This window comes from Rhinolophus ferrumequinum, chromosome 8, assembly GCF_004115265.2.
Source record: "Rhinolophus ferrumequinum isolate MPI-CBG mRhiFer1 chromosome 8, mRhiFer1_v1.p, whole genome shotgun sequence".
NCBI lineage: Eukaryota > Metazoa > Chordata > Mammalia > Chiroptera > Rhinolophidae > Rhinolophus > Rhinolophus ferrumequinum.
In genome coordinates, this window is record NC_046291.1 from 2,354,596 (window position 1) to 2,367,868 (window position 13,273).

At 55.5% G+C, this 13,273-nt stretch overlaps 1 protein-coding gene across 8 annotated transcripts in view; it reads right to left on the bottom strand.

The window, feature by feature from the left end:
* Window positions 1–621: 621 nt before the first annotated feature.
* SCLY (selenocysteine lyase) overlaps window positions 622–13,273 on the bottom strand; it is a 37,631-nt gene continuing 24,979 nt past the window's right edge. For all 8 annotated transcript variants that reach the window (XM_033112809.1, XM_033112808.1, XM_033112815.1 and 5 more), the window contains 7 exons: window positions 13,072–13,236; window positions 12,029–12,135; window positions 8,555–8,591; window positions 5,800–5,883; window positions 5,183–5,282; window positions 3,965–4,040; window positions 622–1,723 (listed from right to left, as the gene is read on the bottom strand). In XM_033112809.1, the coding sequence (XP_032968700.1) occupies window positions 1,570–1,723; window positions 3,965–4,040; window positions 5,183–5,282; window positions 5,800–5,883; window positions 8,555–8,591; window positions 12,029–12,135; window positions 13,072–13,236 (723 nt within the window). In that variant the 3' untranslated portion in view covers window positions 622–1,569. The remainder of the gene's footprint in view (window positions 1,724–3,964; window positions 4,041–5,182; window positions 5,283–5,799; window positions 5,884–8,554; window positions 8,592–12,028; window positions 12,136–13,071; window positions 13,237–13,273) is intronic.

Sequence of the window (13,273 nt, forward strand, 5' to 3'; positions counted from 1 at the left end):
CCAGTCTGGGCAGCGGCCCTGAGGCCCCTGCTGGCCTGTGGGGAGGCCACCTGGAAGGGCAGACGCATCCACAGTGGGGCTCTTTCCAGGGAACTTAACCACCAGGTGGGTGGCAGTCTAAATGTTTGGCTATGTCGTCCCACAGGGAGCCAAGGGCCCATCTCCCCCTGGAAAACCTACGCTGGATCCTGGCCCTCAGCTGGCCTGAGGCTTTGGAAGCCCAGTGATGAGCGCAGGGCCTGACACTGGACGGGGGCCTCGGAGGTGAGAGTGCGGGTCTCGAGACCCACCTCAGCCCACCCTCCAACCACAGCGACCGAGTCTGTGGGGCTGCGGTAAAGGTCTCAAGTGCATTTTCCAGACTGTTCTCTTCAGTGGGGCTGGACACCCACAGGTCTTTGCTGGGGAAACCGGGATTGTAGCCTAAGCATGGAAGCCACAGGGCACTGCAAGTTAGGGACCTGCTTTCTAGGGGCTTCCAGAGACATAACTTCAAGCTGAACTTCTTGAGCTAAAGCGTGATGAGTCGGGGTTGCTGCACAGCCGCCAAATCCATTCCCTCGCTGACTCACACACACTGGTGCCGCTGAGAGAAGCACCCACTAGAAAAGCCTCAAAACATCCAATACAGCGCTGAAATCTTTTATTAGTTCACTTAATTTCTCATAATTGTTTCTTCAATGTCATCATGTAGCTCTTTGCACCTTAAAACCATACAATACGTGTTATTCAATTAAAAAGTCATTCCTATGTAAGTGACATCTGATGTGTATCAGAACACCACAAGCATTTGTCACGATAAACATTCTTCTGCAGATAAAATTAAGATGAAGGCAGAGTCAGGGATGAACTGGCTTTCCACCTCAGGAACAGCCCAGAGCCACCTGAGCAGCGGCCACCCCACAACTCAGTGCCGTCTGGGCTGAGAACCTGAGTAAATGATCAAAGGGGAAAAGACGGGAGGGGCCTGGAGAGTCTGGGTGGGGAAGGCAGTGTGGCCCGCAGCCTGAGAGACGCGCAAGGCCAGGAAGCGGGGGCCACTGAGCAGAGAGCAGGGCCTGTCTGGAAAGAGCGTGAGGAGGGCCCGGAGGGGAGGGCGCAGGGGCATACTGACCGCTCTGCAGACATTTACAGGGAGGCCCTGATCGAAGCCAAAAGTCACGGTTCCTATTTTCATGATAGCAGCTGGCAACTGATTATAAATACTAGGATTTTATCTTCAGGATAAAAACACCACATCCCAGAAAGGGGATGCTGATGACAGGTTCAGCCGACTTCCTAGAGGGCAGCGTGGCCACATTCCACTTCAGCCTAGGCTGCTGGGCGCAGTAACAGCGACAGTCCGTGCAGGCGTTTGTGTCCTGGGCCTATAAGCACCTCTGGGGTCTGTGTGCCCAGCAGACCCACTCCCCGCTGACCTGCATATGGGGGTGGGGGGAAGCCCAGAGTACACACAAACCACGAGTCACTGCACTCAGACCCTCCAGGGCAAAATGAAGAGATGGACAAATGAAGGCGCGTCACCCTGGCACAGCCCCCGGAAGGGCTTCCTGCGAGGCGGCCGGGGCGCTAGGCCTGGCCCTCCAGCCGGGCCACCGCCTGCTTCAGGTCCTGCACCACGAGATCCACCTCGGCCAGGGTGGTGCTACGGCCCACGCTGAGCCGGAGCGCGTTCCTGGCCACGTCAGCGGGGATGCCACAGCTCAGCAACACCGGGGACGGCCTGCAGGGGCGAGCCGGAAGTCAGAAGTCAGCCGTCACGGAGAAAGGCACAGGACCGGACACGGCCCCTTCTGCTCTCGCCGACCTCCCCTCTGCAGACACGGCCCTGAGCCCACACTTCTTCCAGGTCTCCCTCGTTCTCCCCGCCCTGGTCCTTTCGAGCTGAGAAGTCCTACACGGCAGTGTGGCCTCTCCCGGCACAGACCATCTGCGCAGAGCACGGACAGACTTCTAGTGGTTGTGTCCAGTGAGGCCAGCCCTGGGATACAGGGGCTTCCAGGTCTCAGAAGGGACACACACACACGCACAGCAGAGTGTCTTGACTCCAAGCACAGCATCTGAGGCTGTGGTGTGCCCAGGCCTGTTTCGGGCTTTTCACAGCACCCATCACAGAGCCTTGCACACTCGGGGTCCCGGCCCATATTTACTGCCTGCAGGTGGCTCTGAAGCTGGGCCCCTTAAGGCTCATCCCCATCCTCAAATCCACAAGCAGGGTCCCGTACTCAAGGTCCGTCCTCCCAAGCGGCCCACAGGCCAGGGGCTGAAACAGCAGGGCAGACTATGCTGTCAGACTACAGCACCTTAAAACTGCCAAGATAAATGCCCTTTGTGTCCAGGGGTAGATGAAAGGGGGTGCACTTCATCACCTCCAGTCACCAAGTGTCAGAGCTGGAAGCCCCTGCAGTCCATCCTGTCACAGGTGAGAGAGCAGGGCTTAGACTGGGCAGTGACACCGTCTACCGTTCTCGGCCCCTCTTCTGTACCCCCCCCCCGCCGCTGGGTGATCTCACTTCCTAATGGAGGAGGCACCACCAGAGGGGCAGCCCCACCTCCCACAGGGCAGTGAGCACCTGCCTCCGTCCCCTTCTCCTCACCTCGCAGGGGCCACACTGGATACTGGTCCCTCTGAGCTGTGCTGCCAGCCCTCCTCATCCCCTCCACCTGCACCGCCACCCCTCCCTTTCCCACTTCTGTGGCCCTTATGGTTGCAGAGTGCACCTGCCAGCGTGACCACTCTGCCTCAGTTTCCTTGTCCTAGAAATGGGATACTCAGATCCTCCCGAAGGTGGTGGTGAGCATTCTGCGAGCGATGGCACACCTGAGTGCTCAGTAAGGGACAGCCCCCATGTGCCGTTTCTCTGCGCTCCAGGCTGGCCTGGCTTCACTGCACCTGACGGTGACTCTGGCTGTCACATCTGGCCTGCTGGCCCCAACTGCCCTCCACAGCTGCAGGGCGCTAAGGCCTTGAGGAGCTGCCTCCTGCAGGCCACAGGCACGGCCCCAGCCCGCTCTGGACAGCAGTCCATTCCCATCCACGTCTGCTCTCTCCGAAGCCAGGCGCTTTATCCAGCTCCACGCCCACCTCTGCAGCCCCACACTCACAGCAAACCAGAAACCGAGCCCCTTCTCCTCCTCCAGGTGCCTGATGCCCGAGCCCCCAGTCGCCTTGTGGCTATGCCTGGTCCTACCCATCATCACCATCTGCCTGGGCGGCTATCCCATAACCCCTCCTGTACCCGGCAGGGAAAAGGAGTTATCTGAAACCCAAACTTCATTGTGTCACACCCCTTCAGGAGCCCCCACTTTCTTGAGGACGCTGCAATCTGCCCCTGCTCCTTCAGCCCCGCCCTCCAGGCCCCGCCCCTGCTCCATCAGCCCCGCCCTCCAGGCCCCGCCCCTGCCCCATTCAGCCCCGCCCTCCCGGACCCGCCCCTGCGCCTCCAGCCCCGCCCTCCAGGCCCCGCCCCTGCCCCATTCAGCCCCGCCCTCCCGGACCCGCCCCTGCGCCTCCAGCCCCGCCCTCCAGGCCCCGCCCCTGCTCCTTCAGCCCCGCCCTCCCGGCCCCGCCCCTGCGCCTCCAGCCCCGCCCTCCAGGCCCCGCCCCTGCTCCTTCAGCCCCGCCCTCCAGGCCCCGCCCCTGCGCCTCCAGCCCCGCCCTCCAGGCCCCGCCCCTGCTCCTTCAGCCCCGCCCTCCAGGCCCCGCCCCTGCGCCTCCAGCCCCGCCCTCCCGGCCCCGCCCCTGTTCCTCCAGGCACACTTGACACTAAAAGTCTCCTGGTCACCTGCGAGCCCTGCTTTAGGCTGCAGCTTCCACCCTCCGCTCCCGAGGACCCACAGAAGGTCTCTGCTTCACAGGACACAGCGTCGGCCCCTGGCCCTGAGATGTCTGGTCACTTTCTGTGTCCCCACCAGGCTGCACAGCTCTGTGAAGCCCCAGGCCCGGCACCTGGAGAGCACTTACCGGTCGCCCTGGTCCGAATGGCACGCAGCCCCCACGCTGGCCAGCAGCGTCCTGCACTGTGCCAGCACCAGGCGGCCTGAGGAGACAGCACACGGCCCCTGAGGTGGCAATTCCAGGCAGGGCCCACCTGTCCCACCCCCGCTGCCTCTTCCATGCTGCGAGTTTTGAGGCTCCCTTCTCGTGCCGCCTGGCGGAACCCCGAGCGCAGGTGACAGAAAGTGCAGCAGGACCCAGAGAAAATGTTTGCTCTCTTCCTGGGCTGCAGAAAAGCAGGCACTAGTCTCCCAGAACTGGCTTTGAAATCCTTATTTCCAATAGGCTGTCCAGTGCGACACCCAGAATTCCGATTGGCTGCCTCACTTAATAGAAACGTACACCGGCCTTTCCCAAAGGTAGAGGCACTTGGCAGCTGTCTTTATGAAGCCAGAAGGAAGGCCCGGCCCTCTCATCAGCAGCGAGTAAAACAATAAACCCAGGACCGCAGGTTTAATTAAAAGGGGAATCTGCCTCATTTAGGTTAACGCCAGTCATCACTGAAGACAAAGTCCGCCCCCATTAAAAGGGGGAAGGAGGACAGGAACTGAGCTTCCCACGACAAGGACACGCTGCTTCCGCCCCAGTGAGGACGCTGCAGCCGGAGGATGCGCTAAGCGTCATGGTGCCCGCTGCTCCGTCCGTAACCCAGGACGACCAACCAAGCCCCGCCCGGTCTTCGAAGGCACATGTGATCTGCAGAGGAGGCTCACGCGGGCTCGCGTGGCCACGGAATGTCCTCACGGGGAAACAGGTCACGTCCTGGACACAGGCCCCAGGGACTCAGGACGAGCCGTGTTTTCCCAACAGCTTCCTGCGTGGGAGGCGGCTGTCGCAGGAACAGGGGAAACGCACAGCTCTACACTTCGTCCTTACTCTGAGCCAGTTTTTGAAGTTGGCTGCCTCTACTTTCCCTTACCCTCAGAAAGTATTTTGTGAAAATGGCTGACAAAAATAGACCAACTCGCCTAAATGTAGTGAATTTGATTGCCCTCCCTAACAGTTTTCGGGTGGGCGCACCGGCTGGTGGAGCGCTGGGCACTACCCGCGTTTTGGGCACCAAGTCAACGAGTGTGTGGGGGGGGCAGAGCCGTCACGGAGGCCCGCCCACCACAGGCCACCACCCACCTCTGCTCCCGCCAGCCCCGCCACCCCGTGGGGAGACCAGGAGGAGACAGTCATCACCTTGGAGCTGGGGTCCCTGGATGGAGAAGTTACACGTGTTCGGGAGTCGCTCAGTCCCTGGAAACTGGCTGTTGAGATGGATTTTCTTATCAAATTCAGCCTGAAAAACCAATGAAATATTCAGTAACGGCTTCAAAGTCCCTACCCATGAATTTTAGACTTCTGAGAAACAACACCTCAACCTCAACACATGAAATAGTTATCCACAGGCATCTACCTACAACAGGGGACTACAGAAGGCACAATCAGGAGAGCAACTCAGAATATCTACGGGTCTTCTACCCACACTCATTAAATGTACCACCTCCGCTGTGTTTGTATCCCGAGTCTGAAAAAGATAATCCACTTGGTTTGAACTCCATCTTTGGGGGTTTCTGACTCCAGCTTACGTCTAGCCATTTAATTCTTCCCTCTTCGCTCATGACCTTGGTTGTTTCGAGTCCCTGGGAAGTGGGTTCCAGCCCACACAGCTCCTTTCGTCCAGTGCAGTCAAACCCCAAGTCCTGCCTGCCCTCTGGGGTCACGGGTTCACGGGTCCCGTTCCTCACTGCTCACGGTCAGAGGAAACCACCAGGGCTGACAGACACCCGGCTGCCCCTCGGCTGACCGCCACTCACCACCAGCCTCGCCTCCAGGTAGTCGCGAACGGCTCTCATGTGGGCCTCATAAGCCTCGCAGTTCTCCGTCACCAGCTCAGCGGCCTATGGACACAGGAAGGTGACAGTGCAAGAAAGCATCCAACTATTGTCAAGCAAAGGAGAGCCAGGAGCTGTGAGTAATGGAGGCGATAATTCCTGATGGGACAGAGGTGACACTGCTCATTTTCTAGAACATCATAAATAGTACTTCCCAAGTGACCTGTGACAGGGGCCATGATAAGTGTTATCTGCACTTTTCCGCAGAAATTTACTTTATCGGGCACTTCCTGATATCTCCAGGCACCAGAGGTATCACAGCCCTTAAGACCAAAAAGAATCCCAGTCCTCCGGGAACATTTCCGTTCTAGAGAGTGAGGAGGAATACACAAGGGAAGAGGTGAATCGCCTCCACCCAGCGCTCTGCAGAGCCCCAGGCGCGTGGAGAGAGTGCCCCACGTGAGGGAGGGGACAGGGCCCAGAGGCCCTGGTGACAGGCGGGACCCGAGCCTACGTGCAACCAGCATGGGATCCAAATGCCCTCGGATTCCGAGAAAGGGGCGAGATGATCCGATCTGCGTGCTTTACCATCATCCTGGACGCTGTGTGGAGAAGGGGAGAGCCTGGCAGGTGTCCACAAAAGATGGGATGACCTGGCCGAATTGGTGGCCGGGGAAATGGCCAAGGTCCTGCATCTGTCATGGAGATAGCAGAGCCCTGGTTGGTGCGTCAGGTGCAGGGGACGAGGGTGGGGTCAAGGGCACCTCCTAGATGGAAGTGAGAACCTGGATGGCGGGAGGCACCCCAGAGAAAGAAGGGATGATGGAGAAGAGAGCGGAACACTTTGTGGACCAAGAGGAAATGTCAAGTAAGCAGGTGGGGACATGGGTCTCCCGGGAGGAAAGTCAGGACCTGCCTTGGGATGTCCAAGACCTGAGCACAGGCTGGCGTTACAGCTCCAAGTGAGCTGCTGTGGAGAGGAGGCTGGGACGGTCCCGGGGGCCCGAGGACAGATGACAAGGCACAGGGGGAACAGCCAGGGCTGAGGGGGAACAAGCCAGGGAGGAGTGTCCCAGCAGCAGCCATGCAAAACAGCTGCCAGGAGGCAGACGAGGACATGACAACATGGCTCGGCCAGTTTCAGGGGCCAGAACAGGCAGTGAGACTACGTCAGACTGGGAGGTGGGGTGAGCGTGCAGGCCACTCCTGGGACAGAGAAACCCAGGAGTTGGGGGTGTGGGCCAGAGGACAGTTTCAAAGACTGGGGGAATATTCTGGTAGAGGGACATGATGGGGCACAGAGGTGACAACAGCAGGGGCTCTCTGGGCAACAGGGAAGGCTGGAAGGCCGGGAGCGACCTTGCTCTTGATGTGGCCTGGGTGGGCGAAGATAAGTCTTCCAGGGAAGACAGGGCCTGTGCCAGGTTCAGACTGCATCGAGTCCAGGCTGGACATGGAGGGAGCATGGAGGGGATGGCGGTTTGTCCCCGAGTGGATGATGGATCAGAAGATCTGGGCACAGGTACAAGCCAGGAGTAGGGAAAGGGTCACCACAGGGCTAGGGGCCCCCAGTTGGGGCACCAGCATTCAGGTGAGCCACCATCTAATCATCAGGAGAAATCTCTTTAGGAAGCTGCTACCACAACCCCCATCCTGCAGGCAGGACGGCCAGGGCTCAGGGAGGTGGAGCCACTTGACTGAGGGGACCCAGCAAACCTGCAGCCTGACCTTTCTCTGCTATGACGACATCACTGCATTTCTTTCATGAGAAGACTCGGAAAAAGAGCTTTTCCCTGTAAATGCCCCGCACGTGAAACCCACTCCACACATCCCAAGAACACCTCCTGGTTGAAACAGAAAATTGGAGGGTTTTCCTTGTATCTGTCACTTGTGGGGGTCGTGACAATGATCTCCATAAAGCGCTGATGCCTGGGAAAGGGGGACTGATGTGAGATGACAGGACAGGTGTGTGGTCTCTGCTGGTCCTGGCAGAGCTCCTGAAAGCCTCTGAATTCTAAGGTGTAGGAGCACTTGGGTCTATTGTTCTAGTACCTGGTCTTTGGCCCCTAAATCCCTTGGAATAAAGCCCAGGAACTCCCTGGGGAACAGGAGTGTCTTTTGTTCTAATGAGGCATCTCTGGATGGCTCCTGAATGGAGGCTGGTCGCCTAGACGCTTGGAATTTTCAGCCCCACCCCTCATACTCCATGGAGGGGACAGGGCTGGAATGGAGTTAACAATGGATGGAAGCCTCCGTAAAATCCAGTACGGGGTTGGGAGAGCTTGTAGGTTGGTGAACACGTGGAGGTGCTGGGAGGGTCAGCTGTATTCTTTATCACGTCCTTTTATAAAAAACCGGTAATCTAGGTAGGAAAACGTTTCTCTGAGTTCTGTGAACCGCTCTAGCAAATTATTCGAATCTCGGGAGGGGATCATGAGAACCTCCAATTTGCAGCTGGTTGGTCAGAAGCATGGGTGACAACCTGGACTTGGGACTAGAGTCTGAAGTGTGTGTTGGGGGCGTGTCTTGTGGGACTGAGCCCTTAACGTGTGAACCTGACGCCACCTCCAGCTAGACCGGGTAAGAATTGAGTTAAACTGTAGGGCACCCAGCTGGTGTGGCAGAGAATTGTTTGGTTTCGGAAAACCCCACATCAGTGGTACAAGTGTTGTGAGTGTGGTAGGCGAGGGAGAGGAAAGGAGACCAAGGTCATCTGTCCAAGGTCACCAAGGCTTACCTTCCCAAGGCCGGCAATCATCGGGGTGTTCTCTGTCCTGTAAGAGAAGGGATTCAATCCTATTGCCATGCAAAGCAGTTGACAAGAGTCCCAGGAAGGAATCCTGTCTATATAAAAGTCATGTGTTCAAATAAAAACAGAATCGCACCACCATCTTTCCTACATGTGTGCCGAGGGGTCAACTGAATGGCAGCTACAGGCCCCAGAGCCCTCCCTGTAAAGTGTACCCGTCCTGCCCAATGACAGTGGACACGGCCGTATGTGGGCAAAACATCGGGTATCCTCAGTGACAATTCTGTCTGGACCTTTTCCTTCCCCAGAGAAGCTCGTCCTCTGACTGTAGACCCGAGAGCACCTCTTTGGTCCCTACTGCCAAACCAGGTGAGGGTCTGAGGGACTCTGTTGACACTGTCCGCTGCGGCCGGCATTCCCTCTGAAGCCTCTCAGCCATGAAATGGGACAAACCCTTTGTTACTAGACTTTGGGGCGTGACAGGCACACAGGAAAGGGACAAGAGAAGCTGCGTGACCAGGGGCTCTCGTACACGGATCCAAGAAATTGGGAAACAGGATTCTTCACTCTATTTCGGGGGGAAAAAAACCCAACACCAACTTAAGAATTTCCTTCATTTTAAGTTTTGTCTAAATCAAGTTTTCTTAAGCCTTTGGAGCTGGGAACTGCTTGTTTCCCAGTGCGTAACAAGACAAGTGAATGCACAGCTCAGGGATTATAGGAAACCCGATCTCACCCTCTTCCTGTAACTAGTTCATTGGCCTGCTGTCCCGGGAGGTGGGCTCGACAGGGACAGGTGGTCTGGAGCTCTGGGCCAGGAGCCAGAGGCCTGGGTATCGTCTTTCGCCCTGCCTCCTCCACCAGCCAGGGGATCCTAAGGACTCCCCTGTGTAGGCCTTCCCCTCATCTGCGGACAACAGAATCAGACCAGGAGCGGCTGAAAGGCCTGTGACCTGTGCCTGCCTAGCGTGGCTACGGGGTGGATGAGCTGGGCCCGTGGAGGACCTGGAGCCTGCTGTGCCAGCCCAGTCCTGTTACCAGGCCCTCCCCACTACCCCTCCCTCCCCTGGGCGGGCAGCCCTCCTCCACTGCCATCGAGGGTAACTTCCACTGATTCCCACACCCCATCCACATACAGAGGTACTTGTTTTCGCTTCCGACACCTGATGTCCCACCTTTTCTTTTTTTAATTCAACTTTTTATTTAGAGATAATGCAGATCGACAGGTGGTTGTAAGACACAATATAGACACGCCCTGTGTACTCTTTACTCAGGTTCCCCCAAGTAACACTACAGCAGATATCAACTAGGCAGAGAATACACTCACTTCCCTTGGCCCCCCCCCTTAACCCTTAGCAACCACTCACCTCTGCTCCACATCTCTAATTTTGTCATTTCAAGAATATTCTAGAAATGGAATCATAGTTTATAACTTTGGGGCTGGGCTTTTTTCATTCACCATCATTCTTGAGATTCCTCCAGGCTGTTGTTTGTGTGTGTCAACAGTTCATTACTTTCACTGCTGTGCACAGCTGGTTTTGCTATTCTCTCATTTCAGGACACCTGGGCTGTCTGCAGTTTGGGGCTATTAGGAGCAGGTCTTCTACAAACACTCGTGTACAGCGGGTGTTGTGAGAAGTCTGCTTTTCTCTGGGATAAACGCCCACAAGCACACTTGTTGGGCCTTGTACAAGTTGCATGTTTGTTTGGTAGGAAACTACCACACTGTTATGGACGGTTGTACCACATACATCCCACCAGCCATGTATGAGGGTCCAGCTTTTCTGCGTCCTCACAGCATGTGGTGGTGTCACTGTATTGATTTTAGCCATTCTGATGGGTGTGGAGTGATGGCATCTCAGTGTGGTTTTAGTTCGCATTTTCCTAAGGGGCAATGACCTTGAACATCTTTTCACCTGCTTGTCCTCTATCTGTGTCCTCTTTGGTGAAATGCTTGCTCATGACTTTTGCCCATTTTCTGACTGAATTGTTTGGGGTTTTTTGCTGTTAGATTTTGAGAGTTCTTTATATATTCTAGATACTAGTCCTCTGTCGTAATTTAAACTCAAAATTTAAACGTAATTTAGAAAACTCAAAAGGAAACAGGAAGCCTATTTTATTTATCTATATTTTTACTGCCCATGCTCTCTCTGATACCCCAAGGTTCCTTCTTTTACTGTTTCCTTTCTGTTTAGAGAACTTCCTGTAGTTATTTTTAGGATAGGTCTTCTGGTAACACGTCCTACTAGTTTCCTTCATCTGAGAATGTCTTCATTTCCCATCATTCCTGAAGTTCTACTGTGTATAAAATTCTGGCCTGACAGTTCTTTTCTCTGAGCACTTGCAAAACATTGAGCCATTTCCTAGCCTCCATGGTTTCTGGTGAGAAATCCACTGTCATTTGAATTAATTTCCCCTATAGGTAAGGTGTCATTTTTGCTCTGGCTTCCCTCAAGATGTTTTCTTTGTCATTTTCAGAAGTTTAATTATATGGTGTTGCATGGATTTCTTTTTGTTTATCCTGGTTGGGGTTTGTTCAGCTTCTTAAATCTGTAAGTTTATATCTTCTGTCAAATTTGGGAAGTTTTTAGCCATTATTTCTTCAAGTACTTTTTTAGCCCACCTTTTCTTCTCCTCTCCTTCTGGGACTTCAATGAAATGAATTTAGATTTTTTGTTATAGTCCCACAGGTCCCTGAGGTTCTGTTCAATTCTTTTTCCCCACTCTATTTCTTTTCTGTTGCTTAGAGTAGACAATTCTATTTACTGTCCTATCTTTCAGTTCGCTGATTCTTTCCTCTGTGACCCGATTCTGTTGTTGAGCCCATCCACTGAATTTTTATTTTAGCTACTGTAATTTTCAGTTCTAAAGCTTTCATTTAGTTCCTTACATCGTCTTTTTCTTTGCTGACACTTTCTATTTCATTTGATTCAAGTGTGTCCATTGAAGCGTTTTTATTATATCTGTCTTAAAATCCGTGTTTGATAATTCTAACATCTTTGTCATCTCTGTCTTGGCAGTTACTGATTGTCTTTTTTCAAGTTTCTGACAAAATGTGTGCTGCTGGTCCCCCCTCATTCCCTATATGCCATGGGGACACAGGAGCTATGAGAAAGAGACCAGGTGCCTCTGTGCGGCCCCTCTCCCCAAGTCGGGAGACCAGCAGCACTGCTGCCTCAGCCAGGAGGGCTCCAGCGGCACGTCTGCCTGGACTGAGCCAATTACAAGCAGAACCGGATTCTTTCAAGTAGTTGAAAGAAACAAGAGATTTCCTTCCTCTACTTTGCATCCTGTCCCACCGGCCGGGACTTAGGTCTTGCAGATCTGCAAGTGTAGACTAGTGGAGCCTGTTCTGCTAAGGGCAGTGATGTGGACTGTGGCATTCGTGCTCCCGAGAGACAGAAGCCACTGCCCTGCAGACACACGGCCAGTGTGTCAGAGGCTTTGTTAGCGTCTACCTACCCTGGCCTGAAGCCCCGTTCTTGCCCACCTCCAAACAGCATCGGGTACAGCGGGGTACGTTCACCGAGCCCACGGACGTAAAGCGCTCCAATCCTCGGACCATAGAGCTGAAAGGAAAAGTCAGCCCTGTATTCAGCAAGGACCCCGGGCCTTCTCTGTACGCGTGCTGACGCCTGAGAGGCATCAGCGGGAACGTGTGGGCCCCATGGTGGTGCCACCCACCAGTGCTTGGACACATAAGCGTCACAAAGGCCTTTGGGAACAGAGCAGGTGCCGGGTGGCAGCAGGGCCGCCCCGCCCATCCCCTGGTAGAATGTGCAAAAGGAAAGAGGCTGGGACCAGAGACCGCCAAAGGCTTTTCCTGGGATGAGCCCAAGTTTTCAAATCAAAATTAGACAAAAACTTTAAGGGCCACGGTGTCAGGCCAACGTACACACTCCCCTGAAAACCAGCTGAGTGTTTGTTGTGCTTCAGAACAGAGCGCCAGAAAGACTTCAGGCCCTGGTCACTGCCAGAAAGATGAAAGAAGCTTCCGCATGACTGACCTTCCCCGCATTCCACCTGGGAGGTAAGAGCTGCTCCGACTAAACTCTACACTCAGGAGCCACACTTGAGATCAAGTCAGAGAAAGCAGCCATTGTTTGAACCCACATCTTCCATCCTTGGGGTGGGAGGTGAAGGGGGGGCTGACCAGGGCGGAGCACACACTACCTGGCTAACCCACCTGCCTCATGTCTCACCTGAGACCTCACTGCCCTCCCACAGCCTTGCCAGGCCGCCCCCTCCTGCCCCGTGTGGGTTGGGGTACCCCATCATGCCCGTCGTGGCACTCGTCAAATGCCATCCTAGCTGCCGCTGGTCTCCGCTTCTGAGGGCTCCCGAGGGCAGGGCAGTGAGCCGCTCGTCCCTGGGGCCAGGGCCTGGCTCTCAGCGACACTGATGGCAGGTGAGTGACCAGCAGAGAGTGGGCTCTGCTCTAGGGCGAGCCTCCGGGTCACGGAGGAACCTCCCCCACAGGAGGGAAGGGACCCCTGAGGACGCACCTTGTGCCCCACGATAGTCAGGAAGTCCACGCCCAGGTCCCGCACGTCCACGCGCCGCTTGCCCAAGGCCTGGGCGGCGTCCGTGTGCAGGAGCACGCGCGGCAGCCCCGCGGCTGCCCTCTGCTGGTTCAGGGCGGCAACGCGCCGGCCGAGTTCAGGGACGGGCTGAAGGGGGAAAGCGGAGCTGAGTGGGTGGCTTTGA